General features: G+C 51.3%; 10 protein-coding genes and 1 non-coding gene across 11 annotated transcripts; 6 read left to right on the forward strand and 5 right to left on the reverse strand.

The window, feature by feature from the left end:
• Positions 1-1,260: 1,260 nt before the first annotated feature.
• Aud_000918 (glycoside hydrolase family 5 protein) lies at positions 1,261-2,570 on the forward strand (the record flags this gene model as incomplete). Its single annotated transcript, XM_043286422.1, has 2 exons — positions 1,261-1,980; positions 2,037-2,570. 2 exons carry the CDS (start codon positions 1,261-1,263, stop codon positions 2,568-2,570), a joined length of 1,254 nt encoding a protein of 417 aa, XP_043142357.1.
• Positions 2,571-3,025: 455 nt separating this feature from the next.
• Aud_000919 (cysteine hydrolase family protein) lies at positions 3,026-3,583 on the forward strand (the record flags this gene model as incomplete). Its single annotated transcript, XM_043286423.1, has 1 exon — positions 3,026-3,583. The coding sequence occupies one exon, from the start codon at positions 3,026-3,028 to the stop codon at positions 3,581-3,583; it is 558 nt and encodes a 185-aa protein (XP_043142358.1).
• Positions 3,584-4,076: 493 nt separating this feature from the next.
• Aud_000920 (putative C6 transcription factor) lies at positions 4,077-6,075 on the forward strand (the record flags this gene model as incomplete). Its single annotated transcript, XM_043286424.1, has 4 exons — positions 4,077-4,126; positions 4,197-4,610; positions 4,658-5,669; positions 5,722-6,075. The coding sequence occupies 4 exons, from the start codon at positions 4,077-4,079 to the stop codon at positions 6,073-6,075; spliced, it is 1,830 nt and encodes a 609-aa protein (XP_043142359.1).
• Positions 6,076-6,716: 641 nt separating this feature from the next.
• Positions 6,717-8,639, reverse strand: Aud_000921 (choline dehydrogenase family protein; the record flags this gene model as incomplete). The annotated part of the gene is made up of 1 exon (XM_043286425.1): positions 6,717-8,639. The coding sequence occupies one exon, from the start codon at positions 8,637-8,639 to the stop codon at positions 6,717-6,719; it is 1,923 nt and encodes a 640-aa protein (XP_043142360.1).
• A 1,600-nt stretch (positions 8,640-10,239) lies between these two features.
• Positions 10,240-11,026, forward strand: Aud_000922 (cutinase family protein; the record flags this gene model as incomplete). The annotated part of the gene is made up of 4 exons (XM_043286426.1): positions 10,240-10,309; positions 10,356-10,444; positions 10,497-10,711; positions 10,765-11,026. The coding sequence occupies 4 exons, from the start codon at positions 10,240-10,242 to the stop codon at positions 11,024-11,026; spliced, it is 636 nt and encodes a 211-aa protein (XP_043142361.1).
• A 1,253-nt stretch (positions 11,027-12,279) lies between these two features.
• Positions 12,280-13,911, forward strand: Aud_000923 (flavin-containing monooxygenase; the record flags this gene model as incomplete). Its single annotated transcript, XM_043286427.1, has 1 exon — positions 12,280-13,911. The coding sequence occupies one exon, from the start codon at positions 12,280-12,282 to the stop codon at positions 13,909-13,911; it is 1,632 nt and encodes a 543-aa protein (XP_043142362.1).
• Positions 13,912-13,968: 57 nt separating this feature from the next.
• On the reverse strand, positions 13,969-16,324 carry Aud_000924 (alpha-N-acetylglucosaminidase; the record flags this gene model as incomplete). The annotated part of the gene is made up of 3 exons (XM_043286428.1): positions 13,969-15,836; positions 15,885-16,033; positions 16,095-16,324. 3 exons carry the CDS (start codon positions 16,322-16,324, stop codon positions 13,969-13,971), a joined length of 2,247 nt encoding a protein of 748 aa, XP_043142363.1.
• Positions 16,325-19,119: 2,795 nt separating this feature from the next.
• On the reverse strand, positions 19,120-19,452 carry Aud_000925 (uncharacterized protein; the record flags this gene model as incomplete). Its single annotated transcript, XM_043286429.1, has 1 exon — positions 19,120-19,452. One exon carries the CDS (start codon positions 19,450-19,452, stop codon positions 19,120-19,122), a length of 333 nt encoding a protein of 110 aa, XP_043142364.1.
• A 1,552-nt stretch (positions 19,453-21,004) lies between these two features.
• Positions 21,005-22,035, forward strand: Aud_000926 (acetyl xylan esterase; the record flags this gene model as incomplete). Its single annotated transcript, XM_043286430.1, has 3 exons — positions 21,005-21,218; positions 21,270-21,526; positions 21,580-22,035. The coding sequence occupies 3 exons, from the start codon at positions 21,005-21,007 to the stop codon at positions 22,033-22,035; spliced, it is 927 nt and encodes a 308-aa protein (XP_043142365.1).
• Positions 22,036-22,198: 163 nt separating this feature from the next.
• Positions 22,199-22,311, reverse strand: Aud_000927. The gene has a single exon. It is a non-coding gene; the product is annotated as a tRNA-Leu (tRNA).
• Positions 22,312-22,746: 435 nt separating this feature from the next.
• Aud_000928 (carboxylic acid transport protein) lies at positions 22,747-24,495 on the reverse strand (the record flags this gene model as incomplete). The annotated part of the gene is made up of 5 exons (XM_043286431.1): positions 22,747-23,069; positions 23,119-23,467; positions 23,515-23,693; positions 23,753-23,883; positions 23,936-24,495. 5 exons carry the CDS (start codon positions 24,493-24,495, stop codon positions 22,747-22,749), a joined length of 1,542 nt encoding a protein of 513 aa, XP_043142366.1.
• Between the last annotated feature and the right edge of the window lie 144 nt (positions 24,496-24,639).

Consider the following 24,639-nt stretch of genomic DNA (forward strand, 5'->3'; position numbering starts at 1 on the left):
TTTGGGAACTGTGCCAGTTCGGGACCGTGGATATGCAGCTGCTTCATCGTGAGAAAGTTGTAGCCCCGTCACCGCGTCCCGCTGACGCATTCATGGGCTGATACCGGGCCTGACCCCGTCGTTCTTGGTGGGAGTGCCCCAGGAAGTGGATCAGTGAGCAGACATTATGTAATAGGAGATTGGGTCTGGGGCCATACAAAGAAATGGGTTGTAGATAGACAATATTCAACCTCGATTGTGGCCAGGCTGGCTCGATCCAGGTCTTTCCATCTATAGCCGGACTACGAACTTCCCTCAGTCCAGATTAATCATCGGAGAACACTGACATGGAAAGGCTATGAGAAGGATGCATGTGATGGTTGAGAAGCCATTCTATAATCGTTCTCAGAAGCCAACTAAGCAGTGTTTTTATCATGCTTCGTTCCGAGAGTATATAAACATCGAATACTTGCGCGGAGAGACGGCGAAACTGAGAAGTACGATGACGAGTCCGATTGCTATTTTCAGTTGAATGCAATTGAGAATCAGATTCACCTTGACAATTCATTATCGCGAATCTTTCGGATTCTCGTTGGGGTGTCGACTGGAGAGGTGAGCTGAAGAACACCATTTCCCCAAATAGGCAAATCCTAGAGTTGACCGTTAAGACGACGATCACTTGCGACCTCTAATTCCAGGGACTCCCCTGGATCAGACCGTTTGAGCTTCTAGTCCTTTTATTTTCTTTTCTATTCCAGTGATGTACTGTATTGTTGCATCTCGTTTCCTACATCCTTTCTTCGATGCTACCTTACCAGCCAGATCACCCCTTAATTCCCCCAACCTCAAGTCTAGATCCGTACCAACACACCGAGCGTTGAAGATCGTCAGCCAGCAAGTCTCGCAATAGACATCCACCATGAGAAATTGTCCATTCCCGTCCTGCTCCAGCCTATCTCAGCAATTTGATCGCACGTTCGACTTCATGGACAGAATGCTAGCGTTAAGTCTGGCGCGTCTCAGTCTGCCCGGGAAAACATCGCGAGCATAAGCAAATGATGGGCGTCTTCAGGCTCAGGGGCGGCTGATGCCAATGCATTTGAAGCATTGAAGCGAAGCATTATTTCCCGTGCTGGGGCGCATTGATCCGCGTTTCAGGTTTTGGGGTCGGAAATCAAGATAAATAGAGACTGCTTCACTTACCTGTCTCGACAGAGCTGCGGATCACATATCCTTTTACATCGCTCTTTAGGTGAAAGGCAGTTCGTTGCTACAATCAAAATGCTTAGAAGGCTCGCAGCTCTCAGCGCTCTATCGGGCCTGGCAACTGCCTGGTTGCCCGAGGTCAACAAGAAGATCACTGCAACAAACGGTACGAACCTCTTCACGAGTTCAAACGGCAAGATCCGAGGCGTGAATCTGGGCTCTCAATTCGTCTTCGAGCCATGGATCGCAGAAAAGGCGTGGTCGGACATGGGGTGCGGCGGCCAGAAATCCGAGTTCGACTGCGTCTCTAGCCTGGGGCAGGATAAAGCGAACAGTGCGTTTGCGAGCCACTGGAGCTCCTGGATAACGCAGGATGACATCGCCGAGATGGTGAGCTATGGCCTGAATACCATCCGGGTTCCCGTCGGGTACTGGATGCGTGAGGACCTGGTGTACTCGGATAGTGAGCATTTCCCCCAGGGCGGATTGCAGTATCTGGAGAATCTGTGTGGATGGGCCAGTGATGCGGGCTTGTACATTATTATTGATCTGCACGGTGCTCCCGGGGCCCAGACACCCCAGAATCCGTTTACGGGCCAGTATGCGCCCACCGCTGGTTTCTACCAGGATTACCAGTTCGAGAGGGCGCTGAAGTTCCTCGAGTGGATGACCACCAACATCCACCAGAACAACAAGTTCCGCAATGTCGGAATGCTCGAGGTTGTTAATGAGCCTGTTCAAAATGCTGACAAGGTTGGCTCGATGCGCACCAGCTTTTATCCCAATGCTTTCAAGGTGCGTAGCTCTTATATAAGCACAGAAACAATGCTCACCGTCACGCTTGACCGCAGAGAATCCGCGCTGCAGAGCAAAGCCTCAACATCGACAAAAACAACTACCTGCACATCCAGATGATGGACAAACTTTGGGGTTCGGGTGATCCCAACGAGGCTCTGACTGACACCTACTACGCCGCCTACGACGATCACCGCTATCTAAAATGGGCCAGTGTCGCCGTCTCCAAGGACAGCTACATCAGCACATCCTGCAGCGACGAGCTCAACAGCAACACTCCGACCATTGTGGGAGAATGGAGTCTGAGCGTTCCCGATAACGTGCAGTGGAGCTCTGACTGGTCGCCTGACTCTAACAAGGATTTCTACAAGAAGTGGTTCGCCGCCCAGGTCACGGCGTATGAGAAGCAACAAGGCTGGATTTTCTGGACGTGGAAGGCTCAATTAGGAGATTATCGTTGGTCATACCAAGGTGGGCTGCTCCTGACCGATGATATGAGCTCAACAGGTGCTGACCCTTTAGATGCTGTTGCGGCTGGCGTTATTCCCGCTGATCTCAACTCTCTGGCCGGCCTGAAGGTGTGCGGTTGATATCCAAATGGCAGATCGATGAACAGGGACAGCAAGTCTTAGTGTTACTTCCGTAATGCACTTCCAATAAAGAGTGTATATAGTGTGCCTCTAGCTGGATAAAGCACAAGGCATCAAACTGATCTCCGCAGCACCATTCCGATAAGAAGTCATTTTATTACTAAAAGCCTTTCCTTCTCTTAAAAGTCTTTATAAAGTGCCCATAGAAAGACAACGAATGTACCGGACCAGGCCCGCCACAAGGCTACGTGTGCAATTGGTCAACAGCCGGTACCGGCTTGTCTGAAGCGGAACCGGGATGCATGGATGTAAAAGACGATCTGACAATCACAGCCTACATCAGCTCATCTCCTTTTTCACGTTGCACTGCGGCTCATTCAAGTTGCACTGTATTCTCTGAAGCTTGACTATCTGCACAAGCTTTTTCGCCGAGCGCCACCCGGATTGAGTGCAGCATGACCAAATCCGCCCTCCTCGTCCTGGACATCCAAAACGGGATCGTCGAGCGCCTAGACGACCCGGATACCTACCTTGCACGCCTCGTTCCCGTCATCAAAGCGGCCCGCAAATCCGACATCAAAGTCATCTACGTCAAGACAGCTTTCCGGGAAGGATACCCCGACACACACCCGCGCACCGCCATGGGTACTCGAGTCCGAGAGTCACAGTCATTCCGCGAAGGTGATACCTCCGTCGAGATCCATTCCGCCGTGGCGCCGAATGCCAACGAGCCGATCATCACCAAGCGCCGCGTGTCGGCTTTTACCGCGACGGATCTGGACCTTGTGCTTCGCTGTCTGGGAGCGGAGCATTTGGTCGTCGCCGGGCTAATCACCAGCGTTGCGGTGCTGTCAACTGTTCGGCAGGCTGCTGATCTGGACTACCAGCTGACTGTGCTGGAGGATCTGTGCATGGACAGAGACCAGGAGGTTCATGATATTCTGATGAAAAAGGTGCTGTCGAGACAGGCGCGGGTTGTTTCCTCTGCCGAGTGGGTGGCAGAGCTTGATTAATGATGAATCTGGTGATAGGACAGGACGACAGAGCGACAAAATGTCCAATGCCAAGCTAGGGAGTCTTGCTCTAGTAAACGCAAATTAAGATGGCGGGAAAGGATTCATCGGTCCCAGTCGAGTAATCTCATCGCCGTCTTGCGGTGATCGAGTTGAGGCCGCTACAAATTTGTATACAGATGATTTTATCACAATCAACAGATTCACGCTGTCAATGACTAAATCCAGAAGTTTCTGCTGAGTCTTACTGTAAGATCAGCGTGCATACAAATCCTGCCTGCACACAGACACATATTTGGCGTCTCCCTATTTTCTGCTTAGTCACCATCCAGCAGCAACAACAACGCGACTTCAAGTCTGAATTTTTTTTCCCTTTCTTCCTCGCTAATGCTACCATATTATTAGACGACTAGTCCACTCAGTATGGTTTTCCATTGCAATTAATTGCGCATGAGGTTGAGCCAATTGATGAATATCAATAATCATTTCCATCATGGTCGTCGGAGATAAAAGGCCACGGGCCGGGGCGTGCACAACCTGCCGGTAAGATGAACTACACTGAGTACACATCGGCGTAGGAATAAAGCTGACCAACGCAAAACGCGCTACTCAGAGTTCGCAAGAGACGCTGTGTCCCTGCTGGGGACAAGTACAATAATTGCGAACTCTGTTTGTCCCTGGCCATTCCATGCAGCCTTAGTACGGAACCCGGGGTGTTTGCTGCTGCGACAAATGGCTCTGCGGCGGTGTCCCATCACCCTGTGGCGGAGAAGCTGCCAGCGCCTGAACCTCCACGGGCTCAGATCAAGCCGGTGAGAAGGATCCAGGAGTTACCGCCTGTGGAACCTCTGCTCGACTTGTATTTGCTGGCCACGCCAGCCCTTTTTCTGGAGCTTGTGTCTTTGTATTTTCGGTCTATCCACAATGTCGCGCATACATTGTTCCACGAGGCCAGCTTTATGCGCCTGTTGAATGAAGGCAGAGCGTCGTTGATGCATGTGCATGCCATGTGCGCGCTCGTTGCGAGGTATGTCAGCTGGTGCTCAAACAGTTGCAGATACTGATCAGTGGCAGATTTTCGAAGAATCCTGTCTTTAATGGCGTTGCTCCAGAGTCACGTGGCAAGCTCTATGCCGGCGAGGCCATTCGCTTATTCCAGGAGAGGGTGAACTATCCCAGCTTGGAAACTGTTCAGGGAGCGGTTCTTTTGGGGCATCTCGTTGGGGGAGAAGGAGATGCGCAGGCGAAGCAGGTCTACATCAGCATCGCCCGAACGCACGCTGAAGTACTCTCTCTATGGGCCATGCCACCAACTTCCACCGTTGTGCATCGAGAAGAGCGGCGGCGGACGTGGCTTTCCATCCGAATTGCGGACCCCTGGACTATCATTGACATGTCTGTGAATTCGGGAGCTTCTCTCAACAACCTCAATGTTCTCCCGGAGGTAGACGATGTCGCGTTTCACACGTATGACCCGGAACTCTTGCGAGAGGTGCCCGTTCCGTCCTCGTCGAGATGCGACATGTGGGCGCAGATGGCGGGGACGTTAGACATATACACCCGAATCAGCGTCCTTCTAACGCGACTCAGCCGCGGAGTCATGACCTTTGACGCCTATGTCAGCGAGGTCCCTTTGCTGAAAGAGTGTCTGGACGGATGGGTTCGGGGTTTGCCTCCCACGTTGGCCTATAGCTCTAAGAACCTCGCATTCTTTGCTAAACAGGGCCTGGGTCGGAATTTTCTCGCCATGCATATTGTCTACCATCATTTCCGACAAATGCTTTTCTTTCCCTCCTTGGATGCACGGGCAGGGCGAAATGCAGCATCAACCGCAGATGGCATTGCTCAATGCAGAAAAAGCGCCAATGCGATCTCTGAAATCATTGATTGCTTCACAAAGGTGGACGATTGTCAGCTCGACTACTTCCTTTTTGGGCACGTGGCCATCGTCAGCTCTTGTGTCTACATGCAGGCTCTGATTCTTAGCGAGGAGTTGTCGGAGCTGAGTACCGCACGGCAACATCTAGTCTCGAATTTCGAATACCTGATGGGGTTGAAAACACATTGGCCCGCGGTTCGGCAATCGGTGAGCTTATCATCCCCCAATCAATTATGTTCCTGATGGCTAACAAGTCTAGATTGCCCGCCTCCGCGACTTTCAAACCACTTACCAAGATACCATGAGCAATCCGTTCAACTTGGACCACTGGCTGGCGCGCTTTGTCATCGAGCACACTGCCATCCTGGCGGAGCGGCAAACCCCCGGACCACAACCCTCAAGCCTTCCGCAACCCTCGAAATACAACACCAGCGACGAGTCCGGCATCCTCGGGCTGACGGGCAGACTCAAAACCGAATCTTCGCTTCTGGTTCCGCCGTCGCACACCAGAGTGTCTGACCGAGAGAGCGGCAAGCTGTCTGATCTTCTCAATGATCACAGTCTGACCAGCGAGGCGCTCGTGAACAACGCTCTGAATTGGTTGTTGGAGTAGTTGCCAGTCGGCGCGCAGCTGAGCCAACTCGAGCTGCACCATTGACAACCGTCCATAACCAGAAGGGAGGGTACCTGGTATTACAGCCGCTTCCGGAAATAGACTCTGAGGTCCTTTCTGGCACTGATCACTATCGAGCCGATCTCCGGTCCTAATGGAATAACTGAGATCTGTACGACCATATCGGCGGACGGCGTCGCGTCCATTCTGTGCAGTACAGGCAGAGTCCACCATTGTGAGAGACTGAAATTGATCGGCGCATAAGTCTTGTTCAATCTTCTACGCTCGAATCACAGAAATGCAGACGCAGATACTCATTTCTCCGTCGTGACCAGCTGCAGCATGACACGATGTCCGGGGCATTTTGGCAGATTACGCAGAAAATTTCTGCCCTATAAATAACCAGGTTTTGGTCTCAGTCGAGGTCCACTGATCACTGACGCGCTGGTGGGAGTTGGGTAATGTGTTGAGGAGGAAGTATTCGATATGATATATATGATCGATCATTGTGAGTGAAGCTTGCAAAACAATGCACTATTGTACATGTACATAGAATTATTGACAGATTATAAACACAAGTAATGCTCAGCCGTGATGGCAATAATTAACCACATATGGTAACCATCCCGCTATAATGAGGATCAACCCGCCAACTCACTCAAGATAACATCCGCCGCCTTCTCCGCAACCAAATACGTCGAGACAGCCGTAAACGTCCCCGGAATCCGCGGGTACACACTCGCATCCACTACTCTTAGCCCCTGCACCTTGCGCACCCGGAACTTGCTATCCAACACCGCCATCGGGTCGCCGTCCGCGCCAATCGGACAAGTCGAGGACGCATGGTGTCCCCACGCCGTATCCCTGACATACGTCTCGATATCCTCCTGGCTGACAACCTCCGCACCAGGCAGGACTTCCTCGGTATGGACCGGCTGGCGGCGGAGAGCATCGCGCGCAAGCTCAATCCCCTCGTAGATCGCCTGCAGGTCTGCGTCGGCGCCCGTCTTGAAGTAATTGAACACGATGGCCGGCGTGTCCAGCGGGTCCGCCGAGCGCAGGCTGACCGTCCCCGCGGTGTTGCGCGGGTGCGCCTTGAGAATCGCCCAGGTGAACCAGTCGTGGCGCGCAGTGATGTTCACGCTGTAGCCAGGGAAGTACCCGCGGAAGTTGACCGGGCCGCCGAAGACGAAGGCGTCGTAGGCGTTGTCGGCCGAGACGGTCGACTTGTAGTACATTGCTGCGGCAAAGCCGGCGGACGAGTAGATGCCCCTGTTCCCCAGCAGGGGCTTGGATTCCCAGCGGTCCAGGCAGGGGTCTCCTCCCTGTTTGAAGGTGCAGCCGCGCAGACTGGTCCAGTTGGATGGCACGTGCGCTTGGACGCCGACCTCGTAGTGGTCTTGGAGGTTTGTGCCGACGCCTGGGAGGTCGGCGACGAGGGGGATGTTGAAGCGGGCGAGTTCGTCGGCGGGGCCGACGCCGCTGAGTTTGAGGATCTGCGGGGAGTTGTAGGCGCCGCCCGCGACGACGACTTCGCGGGAGGCCGTGGCGGAGCCGGGGGTACCGGGTTGGGAGTGGTGGGCGAGCGGGCTGGCCCGGTAGAGATGCTTGCCATCGAGGAACTCGACGCCTGTGGCGCGGGGCGGGGAGACGCTGGTGTCGAAGACGACGCGGGTGACGTGGCAGTTCATGCGGACGTCCAGCGGATACTTCTTGCTGCCGTCTGGGTTCGTGGCGTCGCGGACAGCCGTGATGAACTCGCGGGGCCCGTTGCGGCGGCCGTCGGTGCTGGACAGAGGGATCTGGTAGTATCCAGGTTTGGTGTCGCGGGCGAGCGAGTCGGCGTTGGCGTCGCCCAGGAGCAGTGTCCCGAAATTCATGAGCGTGTGGGTGATGTTACCCAGGGCAAAGGCGCCGCCTGTCAGCAGGCTGAGCAGTTGCGGGTCCTTGAGAACGATGTCCAAGGGCGCTGTGTCGGTGTGTAGCCAACCGTCGTAGCCGTGGCCCTTTTGGCCGGGGAGGAGGTACTCGTTGTGCTCCATGCGAACAAAGTACTGCCGCATGTGGTCCGGGGACCATGAGCTGTCGCCCGTCAGCGTGGCAATGTACTCAAAATCGGAGCGGTCTGGATAGACGGCGATCATGGCGTTGTGTGCGGTGCAGCCCCCCAGCGTGTTGGTACGGGGATACAAGGTCCCCATCATGGTTGAATTGGCCGGCGGGTTGAGACCGGTATAGATCTCACCGTCGGGGGTCTCGTAGCTGGTCTTGAAGTCGCGTGCCTGGCTCGCCTCGTCGGCATAGTGGCGCACGAAGAAGTTCCAGGCCATCTTCTCGTCCTCGGAGGCCATGGCCGAGTATGCCGGCACGGTGTAGTTGACATTGAGCCCTTGGTCATCTCCTGCTTCGATCAGCAGCGTCTTGTGTCCGGCAAGAGCGAGACGGGCGGCCAAAGGGCCGCCTCCAGCGCCTGATCCCACGACGATGTATTCATACCCAGTCAGATGGACGGCGGAGGTCAGACCAGCGGCCAGCAAGCTCAATAGCTTGAGTTTGCAACTCATCGTTTTGTCGAATAAGACTCTAACGATGATCGAGGGGTAGAAGACGGATTACAGGGGTCGACGTGTCTACCCCTGAGAGATGATCGGGGACAGGAAGTTTTCTCCATGCATGATGGGATCTGTTGGCATTTCGTGTTTGCGGGGAATCCAACAAACATTGAACACTGACTGAAAAGGCAAAGATCACCATACGAAAGTTGACATTTCCTGATTTAGACAAAAGACGCTTCAGAAAGCTGCGAGTCAGAGTTCATCCTCGGTTGGTGGACACAGATCGCTGTGGAGAATACCTACTTTGTCATGGTGGATAACTACTGCGTGGGTTTTTGAGCAGCACTAGGACAACAATCACATGCTCTCCTTCACAATGCATAAGAAAAGAAACAGACTAGACGACAGGGTACAGCGACGTGGTGAACATCTTGAAGCCTATCAGAGATGTCTTGCCTCAAGCGTTGCTGCATGCCAACATGGGCAAGTCACGCATCTGTTCTTTTTCTGCTGTGGATGCTCAATCTTGCAACAAATCAAGAAACCTCGGTTGCTGACATTTTAACGCAGGTATCAGAAAGAGGAAATATTCTGGACTCTGGTCTTGCTCTACGGAATCTCTTCGTTCTGCTGTCAAAAAGGGGTTGCGCTTGAGGCTACTTGCCCAACATTAGCGTGTCGTTGATCCCCCAAGAGGGACGAGACTACCGAACTCTTCACCAAACTGACTGAACGAATAGCTCTAGAAATCGTCATGAAAGGATAAGACAATATATGCGGGGTTTACCAATGAGAAGCCTGTCGGCGAAAACTTTAGCCTGAACAGTTGATCGACGTGTCTGTAAGGGCCTAAGGCATGCTCAACGTCCAGGAAGTGTCAATGTAATCATCACTCTAACATGCTTTTGCGGCGTTCGAAAGTCCGACAAAGAGGGGATGATACGAAGTGTAACAGACATCAATTTGTCAGAATATCCGGCGATATTAATCTAAGAACGCAGACCTCGGACATCTGGTCCTGGGGGAGACTCTCCCATCACATCCCCACAGTCGGCATACAGTTTCACTCCAAAACAACACAAATTCATCCTAAATACCGGGAGGAGTCAGCCAAGCACGGTATATATCTCTTAATTTAAGATTTACTGTCCCGCTACTGGGTTTCTTCAGGTCATCCTCAACGCAGCCAAGACTTTCTGTGCGGAGAAAATCGCGAAACATGGGGCAGAAACATATTAAGACCCCCCGCCGATGGTCACCGTGACCCTTTACCAGCTGAATGCAACCCTCCTCTACAAGGATGCATGTATTTCGCCTCGGTTTGAGGGGCTGGAGGACTGAGTGAACTCTTCGCATCCAGATTCTTGACCAATGCCATCGAAAATAGCAGCATTCGTACCGAGGATGAGGCCTCTTCCTATACAATGCTGGGGGAGATGAAGAGAAATGCCGGGTCGACTCTGAACAATTACCGTTGAGCAGCAAGATGTCCAAGGGTATAAAGAGAGCGTTCTGATCGCCTTGAGGATGTGGTTGATTCCAGACAGCAGCAGCACCAGCACCAGCCCCAGCATCATCCGCAGATTAAGATCGCTCCAGTCCTCTCAAAATGAAGTTTGCACTCCTCGCCCTCGCGGCCATGGCTGTAGCCAGTCCTGTGGCCATTGACATGCGGCAGGGTATGCCCCGTTTCTTTGGAAATCAGTCTCTCTGCTAATGAGACAGCTGCCGTTGCCGGGGATGAGCTTCGGACTGGTCCCTGCGAGCCCATCACTTTCATCTTTGCCCGGGGCTCCACCGAGCCTGGTCTTCTGGTATTATACTTCATGCCAGTCCTGGTTCTGGTAGATATTGACAAGACGAAAGGGAATCACCACCGGCCCCGGAGTTTGCAACGCCCTCAAACTGAGTCGTCCAGGCCAAGTGGCCTGTCAAGGCGTTGGACCAGCCTATACCGCTGACCTGGCTTCCAATTTCCTCCCCCAGGGCACGAGCCAAACTGCCATTGACGAGGCAGCAGGTCTCTTTAAACTCGCTGCGTCCAAGTGTCCGAACACAAAGATCGTCGCTGGTGGATACAGGTACTTTTCCCTTCGTTCATCACATCATTCGAGTGATGTTAAAGATTGTGTAGTCAGGGCGCGGCTGTCATGCACGGTGCCATCCGTAATCTTCCCAGCAACGTCCAGGGCATGATCAAGGGGGTTGTGCTGTTCGGAGACACACGCAACAAGCAGGATGGAGGGCGGATCCCCAACTTCCCCACAGATCGCACCAAGATATACTGCGCTTTCGGAGACCTGGTGTGTGATGGGACTCTGATCATCACTGCGGCGCATCTCAGCTATGGGGATGATGTGCCGGACGCAACCGCTTTTCTCTTGTCGAAGGCTTAAGCATGGCTGCTCTAGTTGCCGTCCGTGTTGGAGACAATCTGAAGGCACAAAATTGTAGGAGGAATAGGATGCAGATCAGTACAACGGTTAGGATACCTTAGCAAGCAATGTCAGATGAACTCTCGCTGCCTCAGGCTTAACCAGTATACTTCTGCCCCATTCCTCAGGTACCAACCCGTCTATTATAAGCCCTTTCAGGCCTTCCACTAGAAACAGATGAACCACTATTACGTCTTGCTCTCAACCAAACAAACCGGGGCGGTAGTGCAGCGGTCGTACTATTGCGCAGAACTCTGCCACTGCAACTCCGTTGAGTCGAGAGTATGGTACCTGCCTACCCAGACATCCCCGGTTCGATTCACAGTCCTCCCACTGCGAGGAGGAGCCTGGGCGGATTCCCAGTTGGCAGGAGTGCACCTGCCGCTGATGTTCCGTTTTGCCTCTCGGAAATATTTTTCTTTTCTTTTCCTTTATACTTTTATGTTCTAGAATATCTTGCTTAAAGTCTACCTATTTGCAGGTAGTCTGTGCCTCCTCTCTTTGTTGGTATCTTGTAGCTGAGGCTTTTTTCCCTTTTCTACGCGAAACACCAACGCCAGACCCTTCTCTCGTCTCACCTGGTTCATTCTGCGAACCTTCACAGAAACCTCCGTATCGTCCCTTAACCCCACACTCGAGACTACTGGCTCAACAAACCGCCAACATTGTCCGTTACTTTCCTTCGTCCTTTAAAGCGGCATTCCCAATAGCTTCCAGGACGATGGCGACCTGTATCAGAAGCACCAGAGAGCGGACACTGTTTAATACGAGCATCCCGAGGGATCACGCGCATAAGCATGGCTCATTCAATCTCGAAAAAAAGCAAAAAAGCTCAGCCTTTTCTTGATGAACTGGCATTCAGCTACTGGCTTTCACCAAGTATTCAGATGAGAATTATCATGTTCTTCTGGCAATTGTCCGACTATAACCACCACGGACTGACATTCGTGAGTACAGTGATTCTGTAGTAAAATGGCGGATGAAAATGTAAAGCGCACGTTCTTAACAGCATCATCGATTGTAGACGCCAATGAATTGAGGCTGACATGCATTGCATACCCTGCTCAAATGAGGGGGTGCTGCATACATCCATGGCATCCCTGTTGTACGAATGTCACAGCAGGTGGAAGATGGGCAAACAAATATATTTGTCCTTGTCCTCAACAGTGCCGTTCGTCCATCATCACATCTCAGAAAGGATTCATACGAGCACAATGTCGGAACACCACCTCGATGCCCTGGTAGTCGGCACCGGGTTTGCAGGCATCTACGCTCTCCTATCCCTCCTTAAACTAAACCTCAAAGTCAAAGCGATCGATGCCGCCAGCGATGTCGGCGGCACCTGGTACTGGAGTCGCTACCCCGGTGCCTTGAGTGATACTTGGTCGCACCTGTACCGCTACTCGTTTGACTACGAGTATCCACTCTCCCGCCGGTATGTCTCGCAGCCCGAGGTGCTGGCATACCTGCGCCACGTGGTAGACAAGTACGACCTACGCAGACATATGCAGTTCAATACGGATATGACTAGCGCCATTTGGGACGAAGGAACAAGCACATGGCGAGTGTCCTGCAAGACCGGCGATGTTTTCCATGTTCGATACCTCCTCACGGCACTGGGGCTGCTGACGAAGGCCAATTACCCTGATCTTCCGGGTTTGCAGACCTTCCACGGCGAGATACGGCACACCTCTGCTTGGGATACGGAGCTAGATCTCAAGGGTAAGCGAGTTGGTCTTGTCGGCATGGGTTCCTCGGGTGTGCAACTCGTGCCCGCCGTTGCGGACACCGTTCAGTCCCTGCACGTCTTCATCCGTCGTCCGCAATACTGCGTTCCCAGTGGTGACCGTGCGCTCACCGCGCAAGAGCGCGAGGAGATATTCAGAAACTTCCCCAATATCTGGGCTGAGGCTCGCTCCTCGGGGCTCGCCATCGGGTTCCCTGAGCTCTCGCGGGAGGCCATGGCGTTGTCCCCCGCAGACCGCGAAGCCGCCTTCGAGCGCCTGTGGGAAGCCGGAAGTGGGCTGCAGTTCCTGTTTGGTGGCTTTACAGACCTGCTCACAGACCCTGTTGCCAACGAGGAGGCTTGCAAGTTCATCCGGGGGAAAATCAAGGCGATCGTGAAGGATCCGTACAAACGGAAGGTGCTGATGCCGGACGAGCCGTATGCGCGTCGCCCGCCGTGTGCGAACGGCTTCTACGAGCAGTTTAACCGAGAGAACGTATTTGCGGTGGATATCCGGACCCATCCCATTGTGAATATCGAAGCAGAGGGGATCCGCACGGCGGATGGCAAGCTGCATGAATTGGACGTCATTATATTCGCAACAGGGTACGAAGGAATGGACGGAGCGTATGTTCGGTTGGACATTCAAGGCCGAAAATCGGGAGATAACCTTCGGGACCGTTGGAAGACTGCAGGCCCAAGGAGTTATCTGGGAATTTCCGTCCCAGGTTATCCGAATCTCTTGATGATCAACGGCCCACAGACGCCATTTGCGAACATCCCTCCCATATCAGAGGAGAATGTGAACTTTATAGTGGATCTAATCAAGCAGGCTGAGAAGGTCAGTCAGCAGGAGAATCGCCCCTGTTTGATTGAAGCAACTGAAGAGGCGCAACGCAAATGGGGGAAGCACTGTGACGAGATCGCCAACAGCACGCTCCTGAAGCAGGTACCTCAATGGCTCTTCGGCAATAATATTCCCGGAAAGGTAGTCTCCACGTTATTCTATTTTGGCGGAGTGGGACGATTCAGAGCTATAATTGCGGACATCACGGCGAAGGGCTTTACAGGGTTCAAGGAGCCTCTGAGTAGGGATTCTGAGCCGCGAGCGCATCTGTAAGGCGTGCTGCATATTTTCATTACTTCTATAGTTCGTCAAAAGTCTCTATTTGCGTTGTCAAGGACTATCCTGATCTCCAAACACTGATGGCCACTTTCGGCTCACGTTCGCCAGCACGGATCGTAGATCACGAGACTCAGCTCGCGTCGAATTACCCGTCTCTTCCTGCCATTTGAGCTCGAAAGCGAGCAATTGTGTCTTTATTGCTGTTGCATTATACTTGCTGGCCTGAGTGTTTTCCAAGTAATGCAGGAACCTCTGCCAGCGAGGGATGTAGTATGACGAGACCAAGCCACCCCATTGCTTCGAGGCATAGTCGTTGATCTCACCCTTGGGGCCCCAGAGGGTGATCTGATTCCTGGCATTGTACTCGTAGAAGTCAGCCTCTGTGTCGTTTCTCGCCCATGTCCGGGCTGACTGAATCCATGTTGATAGGCGGAAATTGTCGTTGGTGGAAAGCACAGAATCTAGATCGCCCAGCAGCTGAATGAGATCGCTTCCCTCCTTGGAGACGGAGGCGCCACCTTGATATGCAGACACCAGATTGGTATACATAGGGATAAATGCGTTCGCCATTACTTGACGGGTAATGTCGACCATGTCATAGAGAAAAGCGGGCTGGGACCATAAAGAACGGTCCTTTGATGCAGCAGAGTCCATCAGTTGCCAAGCCTGGACAAGTGCGGAGGGATCGTAGTTGATCGTGGTAGGATGATGACCGGTACGGTTAAGCAACCCTGATATGCTGGGCTGCAGTTCAAAGATGGATTTAGACACCGCCGTTGATGTCAGGTTGGTGTTGTTGTAGGCTGTTGTTCTCAGAATATCCCATGCCCGATACAACTCTTCAAGGACGGCTGCACCTCTCCCTCCGGGAGAATATCGAGTCTTGACCCAGTCATGGAAGTAACGGGCTGTATCAATCGGCTGTCGAGACCAGGCTTGATCTAGGAGCAAGTCGTACATGATATCGTTGCCCTCTTGGCCTTCCATGGTTAGACCAAATCCAACGAGCGAGCCCGAAGCAGCCAGAGCTTGTGTTGCATTTACTGTGACATTCATCACCTGTCCATACAAGCCCATGTTGCCGCCATAGTCATGCAACTGGCACCAAATCCACGGCTTGCCATGGTACGACTGCGTGCGCTGCCACTGGGGCTGCGACTCAGAAAAGAGGTCCAGCACCAGCATATCTTGATCCTCTTCAACGCCGGACAAGTACGCCTTCACACGCTCATCGGTCCAGAAGTCCGAGTTGGAGTAGAATAGCCAACCCTGCATCAGCCAAACAGCATTCGGATCCGCGCTCTTGAGGCTCAACCAGGTGTTGTGGGTGACGTTACGCAAGTAGTCAAGGTCTCCCGAGTAGGGATCGTTCTCGTTGTACTGGTCCAGAGTATAAATGTGCGTGATATTTCCATACGCTTGCTGCTGTTTCTGGATGAAGCTGCGCTGCAGGCGGGTGAAGCTGGGGTCAAATGGTTCCAGGAAAGTGTTGTTGGTATATCGCTCATCAAACCCTCCCCATCGTGAACCATTCACCACTGTTGCATTTGGAAGGACACGGCTGATCGCTCGAGGCGCAAACCCTGTGAATGCAGGCAGTACCGGGGTCATACCCAGTTCGACCATACGGCGGACAATCTTCTTCTGTAGCTCGAATTGAGACTCAATCCAGGAATATGGCAAATCACCGCCCCAGGAACCTTGGATATTACCGAATCGGTTCCAGGCTTGGAATGCTGGCCCGCTCAGAAAAGACGAGATCTCAGCGTCCGTCAGGCCGATCTCATGGAAGACCTCAACCAAGATCTTTTCCTGGCCCACCCAAGAAAGGGGCAGGTTAATGCCCCGTAGAGCCATCCAATCCAGCTGAAGCTCCCAGTCTTCCCATGACCAGAAAGCCGTTGTGTACGAGAAGGTCACTAGGAAGTCAATCATACTGTGACAGTTTCATTAAGGCCACGACATACCAGTATTAAAATGATAGCGTCTTTGAACTGTGCTGGAGCCAGTCAATGGTCCAGATAGACGAGGAAGTTCTGTCGGTGCTAGATGTAGCTGACTGCCGACAAACCAGTAGATGTCTACAAGCGCGACATCGGCGAGGTAGCGGTGCAGACTGTCTTTGTTATCAATTGCGTTGCTCAGCAGCATATACGGTAATTTTTAGAACGTCATACCCGTATGACAGGGCGCTTAACGAATTTCCCTGCATCAAGATTGTCCCATTGGCAGCCGTTGATACTACGAACTGATCGTTATTGGTTGAGTTGAAGTCCACCAAAGAAAATCGAAAACTGTCGACATGCTTCGGCATTCGACGACGAACAAGATCATAGATCCCATCAAGTGACTGCGCAAACGTGGTGGAGGCACATAGTCCCAAAAGCAATGCTTTGACCCAGACCATCGCAGTGTTTGTATCGATCCCTCTGCGAATCCAAGGGATGACAATCGACAAGGTGAGTTCGAGTAGTATGACTTCAGCTGAAGCCCGCCACAGGTCGGGACCTCTGCGATCTTATAACAGTAATCCTCGCAAGTAACTTAATCGAATAATTTTAATTGAGTTTGTTGGAACCTTAAGCTTGGATATTGAAGTATCCCCGAGATTGAGACCTCACTGGTCTGCACGGTTCCGTCTCCCCACATAAGTGCCAATCTTACCAAAGCTGGCTGGTTAATAGCCAATCTACCCTTCACGTGTGCTGGTGAACCCAGATTATACATCGGGGTTTTTAAATTGAACCTGTGGCTGAAGCCGCCTGAAAGCCATAAAGACTTAGTTGTGTGGCCACGTTCTCCGACGTGCTGATCTTCTGCCTCTGCAATCCGGCGAATTCTCGCTCGTTCATCTTCGTTCTTGACATGGTTAAATTAAACCATCAAGCCCGATGGGTCTATGGGAAATTGGCCTCTTCGTTGTAATCCAAGCGGTGGTTGGAGAGTGCTCGTCGATCTGCGAGCAGGAAATGATTAGCCTTGAGATATTAGACTTTATTAAACGACGGTACGACGAATCTTGGCTTCATATGTAGTTTTCCAGAAAAGCTTGTCCTAGCGGTTATTTCTTCAGACCTGGAACGCTTAGTCCTCTTTGCGCGCGGTGCACCAAGAGCAGCATGCAGAAATATAAACTGGCGGCAGATGTAAGCAGAGATATCTCTTCGCAGGTGCCTGCTAGAAGATAGTATAAGGGAGTGAGGCAACCAGTCCGTAGGACTCAGGCCCTCGCCTTCGTTCAATCAAGCATGCCAGAACCGTTTCTCTTACAGAACGAGAGGGCGACACACAGGCGTGAGAAATAGACCAAGAACGATTTCGGTTCGGATATCAATAGAGTAAGAGGTTGAAGCGAGATGTTTGATCCTCTATCCTTTGGTTGTGAAACAGTCAGCTTCGTCTGAGGAGGCATCGTCGACTCTGCGCCCGAATGCTTACCGAACCTGTGACAAGACCCCAACATGGCAGGAGGAGAACCAGCTTCCTGGACCACTTCACTCAATACAGGGGCGAGCATACGCTGATGGGATCATTTTCATGGTTTGAAAATAGTCGTTAACAGATTCTGAAGGTAGAACTAGCAACTTTTCCATCTTCTGTTATGTATAAGTGGAAGGTATCGTCGGGAGGAACATATCAAGCCAAGTCCGTCGCAAGTGAATGATTTCCCCATCTGAAAAACAACGTATATAAATCTCCAACTTACAACTCAGCCTTGGAGTTTTTTTCCGACTTTACAGTTGACTGATCTACAGGATATCTTTTTAATGACCAGCATCAACATCTCAAATGAGCAGCTCAAGTCTACCACCTATCAGCTCTTTGAAGCCTCTGGGAGCTCATGTGAGTAAACTACATTGACTTCAAGCGTCAGGACGATATTGACAGGGGAATAACCAGTTTTTTCGAAGCAAAAAACCACAGTGCTCGCCCCTCGTCAGCCTCCCTACTGAAATCCTGGTTCAGATCTTATCCTACACAAATTTACACGACACGATTGCCCTCTCAACAAGCTGCAAATATCTCCTCGGCATCCTCTCTTTCACTGCCTTTCCTGGCGACTTTTTGTTTAAAAAGCTCCCAGACCTGGCACCTATAAAGCTAATCCTATTCCTCTTGAGACTTGCTTGGCCAAGGGAAATGGATGGACGTGCGAAGAAAGGTTTGCGTTACTGCAATGCCTGCCTCCGCATCTATCCGGAGAAGAGACAGTACTGGGAGGAGAAATTGTCGATGAAGATCAGCAGGGATTTCTGGAATAGCCTGAAGTCCCAGTGGGAAATGAACCTTGATTGCCCTAAATGCTATCTGGGTCACAACCGCACCTATATATGTCTTTGTCATGCGGCATTCATTAAGCGTTGGGAGCAGATTTGTGCTGAGCATATCGGTTGGTTCGGCAACTAGGCATAGGGACATCTCAAACGGACTACTCTATAACAACTAGGATGTCATTGCGGCTCTCTGGAGTTCACTTTTATTGAACTGCAACTTTGGGTTCCTTCATGTACCTACGAACGTCATCTCAGGGGATCTTCTAAGACCCAACACCTACTAATCAGCAGAATATGATTGTGGCGGATCTTTAACCTCTATTCTTTTGAGTATCTGGGCTATAATCCGTCTATTTTCAAGACTAGTCTTCCTGCAACAAACTTCTTATATCGAAGCTGAGCACCATGTCTCCAGTCTACTGTTAAATGTATTTCACATCCGGCTGTTTGTATTCTTCGGCGTTGACTGAACCACAGACATCACAATCACAATCACCACAGCCATGGCCACTGCAACTAAGATAAGACCAAGAAAAAGCCTTGAAACATGGTATGTTCTGCCGGCGTCCGGAATGCCATATCTAGAACGATCACTTTGATGGGAAGTGGTGCTAGTTGCTATTTCATGGCCGTGTCTGGTTTTCATGAGATATTATATCTTGTATACTTTGATAAAGATTGCCGCGTCTAGTCCATCAATCTTATAGCAATAATATCAAGCTTTGTTCTCTTGGCAGACTGAAGGGACCGCGTGTCTATTCGATAGCTATCTGAGTCTATCGTGCCCCGAGTGATTCTCTGACCCGCAGAAAAACGTTCCGTACAGTCCTTATCATAATCTATAAATTAGATCTTGATTCTCCCATCGTGCAGCTGCCAATGACGTCTCACCTAGTTCGGGTCACAGCTCTTCTGTATTTCTTCCACATTAAGCTTGACTCTTCCAGTCAAGCTGGCTCTGATACTGTATTGGATATGCCACCGGTACCGGTTTCTCTATCTGCGCTGGCGCCATCGGGTATTGATTCATAGGCCATTGATTGCGAGAGTGTTGGGCAGCCTGCCATTGTTGGTTATCAGGCTGGTAAGGAGTCTGCCATTGGTCATAAGGCGCGAAGGAGTAGTTAAGATTCTCCCGTTCATCTTTCTTGCGGTCCATGCGACATTTGAGGATGAAAAGTGCGGTGATGGTGAGGATGAGGATGAGGAATCCGAGGGCAATCACAACTGCCTTGATGATGATCGCTGTCTTTCCGTCCATGTTGGTTGTTTGTTTTGGGAAGAATTTTTGAGTCTTGACAGAAACTGGGAGAGGTGCGATGTGGTCTCACTTACCTTGGCTCGGTCATGAGTGAAATAGTGGTCCCTAGCAGAGCAACATATTGATGTCTTTTGTCCTCAGCGCTTAGATGCGTTGTTGGATTTGATGATCCGCGTGGATATAGCGTGATGGCAGGCGGGTGGAGTATGCATGCAAGCCATTTCACGCGGTTTCAGGCACTATTGACGAGCTCTTGATCAATCGTCTGCTGTTGAGGAAGGCGAAAATAGATTTTGGCTTTCTTGGTGAATGCTTGATGAAGGCTTCTGGGTGGTCGAGAGTGAGGTGAACTAGACTGTGTGTGGCCAATGGAAGACGCGAACTTGGCGCTGTGCATGTTAGGCCCAAACCAAGAGGCGTTGATGCTGTTATCTCGACCATTTGGGCTTTTTATCTTGAAGCGAGGTCAGTCTTACTTCGATAAGTTGTGCGTCCATGCCCGCTACGGCTTGTGGTCGTCGATGAAGTAAGTCCTCTTCTCTGGTGTGAAGGGCGAGTGTACGGAGTATATCAGGTCTAGAATCATCTCGTTTTGATTCAACTGAATATTCGCAAAACTAAATCGATGAAGCCAGCCCAGATATCACTCAGCTAAATCCTCAACTGGCGATTAGTTGATTTACAGATTGCATTTTAGGGACATTTTACAGCTTTCTCATCTATGCTTTATCACGTCCAAATGTCTAACCGAGAAAGAGAGCATTGTCAGCTCTCAACTCCCTTGGAAGAACAATACAGTATCTATCTCCATAGATGCCATCCCGAGCCTGTTAAATCAGTCTGAATTGCGTACGGAGTACCCCGCCAATAATCCCGCACCCATACAGGAAATACTCCGCAACAACATAGACGTGAAACAAGAGGACCAGACTTACTTCCACCAAATCAGAACAATTTATCCAGCCACAAGCCAAGAGTTTGTACCTGGTACCAGCCAAGGCAATCTTGGCTGCTTCCTGGGCAATTTCACTGTGGTTCCCCGTTTAAATGGTGATCTTCTCTTGTGTCTGGATAGTGACGGATCCCATATCCAATCTATCTACGGCGTACAGCGCAAGAGACCATCGTTCCAGGATCAGACTATCTCCCAGGAGATATGATGGTCTCGAACAGTCCGTCAATTGGTTTCTAAGTCATGCATCCGCTGCCAGTCCTCACTCGGAAGGATCACCGATCATCACTCTCCGAAGGATCGAAACCCCATGTGGACCCTGTTTCACCAGCAGGTCTGATACAGGGGCAGACTTCCTTCCTGATACTTCTGGACAATGGTGGAGGATTTATGAGACGCGATTTCTCAGGGACCTTCGGGCCGTTATTCGGGCTTTTTAATACAGGCGAATTAGCCTGATCTGTGGAGCTGATCTCCCTAAGCATGGTGAGTTTAGGCTGTCTAGCAGACCATGGGGAATAAAAGGCGTCGAAGACCCGTTGTTCCCCAGGTTTCCCACAAGCCAAGAGAGTCTTCTGTGCGACGAATACATAATCCAAAATGGCGCCTTTCTCCTTCCTCTTCGCCATTCTGCTCTATGCTCTTACAGCCGGCGCCACAGCCTTAGGAGCTCAGTCGTCAGCCGTCCTCCCCAAAGCAGGATCTCTTGAGCATGTCCCCGATTTTGGCTCCAATCCCACCAAAGTCTCCATGTACATTTATGTTCCCAAAAAATTGGCAGCGAAGCCGGGAATTGTTGTTGCCATTCACTATTGTGAGATCTGCAGGCGCCCTATTATGGCCTAGAACTAACAGTGGGATACAGGCACAGGAACAGCACAGGCATACTACACCGGCTCGCCCTATGCCAAACTGGCAGAACAATACGGCTTCATAGTCATCTATCCCGAGAGTCCTTATGAAGGCAAATGCTGGGACGTGAGCTCGAAAGCGACTCTGACTCACAATGGCGGTGGAAACAGCAACTCCATCGCCAACATGGTCACCTGGACTATAAAGCAGTACAAGGCAGACAGCAGCAAGGTGTTTGTGACAGGTAGCAGCTCAGGCGCAATGATGACGGTGTGTTCACCCACAGCCCAGGGACAGACTGATTGTGATACTAACAACAGCAGAATGTCATGGCAGCCACATATCCAGAGCTATTCGCTGCAGGTATCGTCTACTCTGGTGTAGCCGCGGGCTGCTTCATGTCCGCCACCAACCAGGTCCATGCATGGAATAGCACCTGTTCGCAGGGCCAATCCATTGCCACGCCTGAGGTCTGGGCCGGCGTTGCAAAGGCCATGTACCCGGGATATAACGGCCCACGGCCTAAGATGCAAATCTATCACGGTAGTGCCGATACGACACTGCGCGCGCCAAACTACAAAGAGACCTGCAAGCAGTGGGCGGGTGTCTTCGGGTATAATTACGGCGCTCCGCGCAGTGTTGCAGGAAATACACCCCAGGCCAACTATGAAACCACCACTTGGGGTGACAAGTTGCAGGGTATTTATGCCACTGGTGTGGGCCACTCGGTGCCAATTCATGGGGAGCGGGATATGATCTGGTTTGGTTTTGCCCATTGACGGCTAAGTGGCTAGTTTCATCAGGTGGTCATACGGGATGCAGTGGATTTTAGAATTGTGTCTGTAAAGAAGAAATGTCGGCGGATCAAATGCTATATTAAAAAGATGGTGTTGGTGGGTGGTACAAGCCCAAAAAATAAAATAAAATAAAATAAAAGAGAAGTGACAAGAGTGGGATTCGAACCCACGCCATCATACGATGATGAGGAAACTCTAAGAGATTGTTATTAAGGTGGACCTTAACCTCACGCCTTAGACCAACTCGGCCATCTTGCCTCACTTGAATGGTAAAACTCTCGTTTTTAGATATATCAGTTTGATAGCAACTTTGCGACAAAACCCCGAAAAAAGCGTTTGTGGGAAGAGAATATGTAGTTCCCTAGAAATAATACCAACGTGCATCTAGAAGTTAGCACTTGCGATTTCCAAGAACTTATCGACCCTGCCTTAAGGCAAACTGGTTCAGAGACTGGATTATATACTTTGTCCTCAAGTGATAGGCAACTAGGGAACTACAGTGCATTGAGCTAATGGCTAGTTCGGGCACAATACTGGACATGAATACACCTAATAACAACCGTATAAACAGGTTGCACTCTTTCAAGTGCAAGCATCCTAAGCACACCAAATAGCCAGGCAGATCGTCTCATCATATACATCAAAATCATCATCCTATTTATGAGCTGATACTGGCCAAAGAGTCTGAGCGGTTCAAAGTTTCCCTACTTCCTCAACTCTCCTCTCGGCTGCCTTGTCATCTTTGTCCAGACCCTCTTCCAGGTCGATTTCCTTTTGCGACCGGCTTGACTGTAGACCCGCAACGGCAGTCTCGAACCGACGACCACGCTTCTCCGGTCCAAATGCCGTAGTTACCACGATACCCATCGCAATGATGGCCGTGGCAACTCCCATGACAGGACCGTACGCGGGTACCCGATCACCAGATGGAGCGGTTATTAAGGTTTTCTCGGCAATGGCGTTGACAATCTGGGCGGAAGGCGAAGAGATCATATTTCCTAGCTGGTATGTGATACCTTCGCACGTCAGTGAGGATTTTCCCATGATCGGGAAGGTGGTACGAACCTGGGAAGGAAGACCGGAACGCGGGTGGAGAAAGTTCATTCAAGTGGATAGGGATGACACCCCAGGCACCTTGAACGAAGAACTGCATGAAGAAGCCGGATGCGCTCAGAGACCGTTCGCCTTGTGGGAGAATCCAGGCGGGAATAAGGATGGCAGACAACAGGGCAGAAATAATGATAGCTCGACGCCGTCCGACAAATTGTGACAAGTACCCGACTATTGTGCCACCTACGCAAGCACCAGTCTTCATCAGAATAGATGCGCGAGAGGCCCCATCGTTGCGCATCTCTTTCTGGGTCAACATGAACGTAGTATACGAGTCTTGCGAGGTGTGGGAGTAATAGTTGAACTATGAAGGTCAGCACCTTTTCTCTAATGAACACCCTGAGGACATACCCAAGTCATCAAGAGGATGCAGTAGAGGCACATCTTCCACTCCTGCCCGAGCATTTGCTTCGTCTCACGCCAAAATGCGCCCGGATCAGCGGCTTTCTTGCCGGCCCGCTTGGCTTCGAGGAATTGTTTGGATTCAGGGAAGCATATGCGGATGAGTCCAACACCGATTGAGAGACCAGCTGTAAGTTTGTCAGCTTCCAGCTCGGATATATTTTGAGGGAGAATCCAAGCAACGGACCCGCAATCCAGAAAACAGTCTTCCAACTCTCTATTGAACCGCCGACACCGAGATTTGCGCAGGCGGCGAGTACGTATCCAAACGAATAACCTTGCTGCAGGATTCCGGACATGAGTCCACGAGCATTGACACTATGGTTGTTGTTATCAGCGAAGGGAGAGAAACACCGAAATCGTCACTTACGGGCAATGTTCCAATGCCATCGCTATGGCATTACCATAAACGCCCCCCATAAAAAGTCCGAATAACGACCGAACAGCGAGGAACTGCTGGAACGTACGGCTATAGATGGTGGCTATCTGTAGGAGACCGAGCACAATCATGTTGGTTACCATGGGCCATTTACGACCGAACTTATCGCCAGCCAGACCGAAGAAAGCGGCACCGACGCTTCGCAGGAGCAGAGTCAGGGTGATAGCAGTGGTGATATCGGTCTTTGAGCGGTGATAGTACTTTGACAGCTTGACAGTTTGGATAGATAAGGCATGGAAATCAAACGCATCGGCCGTCCAGGCTGCAAAGCCAACCAGGAAAAAAAGCCAGTCCCGCGCACCAAGTTGCATAAGCAAGCTGATAGGGTTCTGGATAGGTTCAGGTGACTGCCACTCAGCGTGAGTCTCGCCAGACTCGTTGGTCACGACGACACGCTGTTTCCATCGGAATAGATCGCCAAAGGACTGCTTCGCGGTGGCGAGGATGCCATCCGGAATTGGCTCCGCTGGCTCATTATGGGAGGTACTCATATTCACGAGTAAAGCGAGGAACTATGGGCGGTGTTGCTCAGTATTTCCCTTGGAACAGGATGAGGTTGAAAGATACTGCCAACAGACCCCTCGCTTGCGTCTCGGACATGGCTTTTATATGTATCTCGCCCCGTTGACCCCCGG

Source organism: Aspergillus udagawae, assembly GCF_001078395.1.
Source record: "Aspergillus udagawae IFM 46973 DNA, scaffold_1, whole genome shotgun sequence".
In the NCBI taxonomy this organism is placed as follows: Eukaryota; Fungi; Ascomycota; class Eurotiomycetes; order Eurotiales; family Aspergillaceae; genus Aspergillus; species Aspergillus udagawae.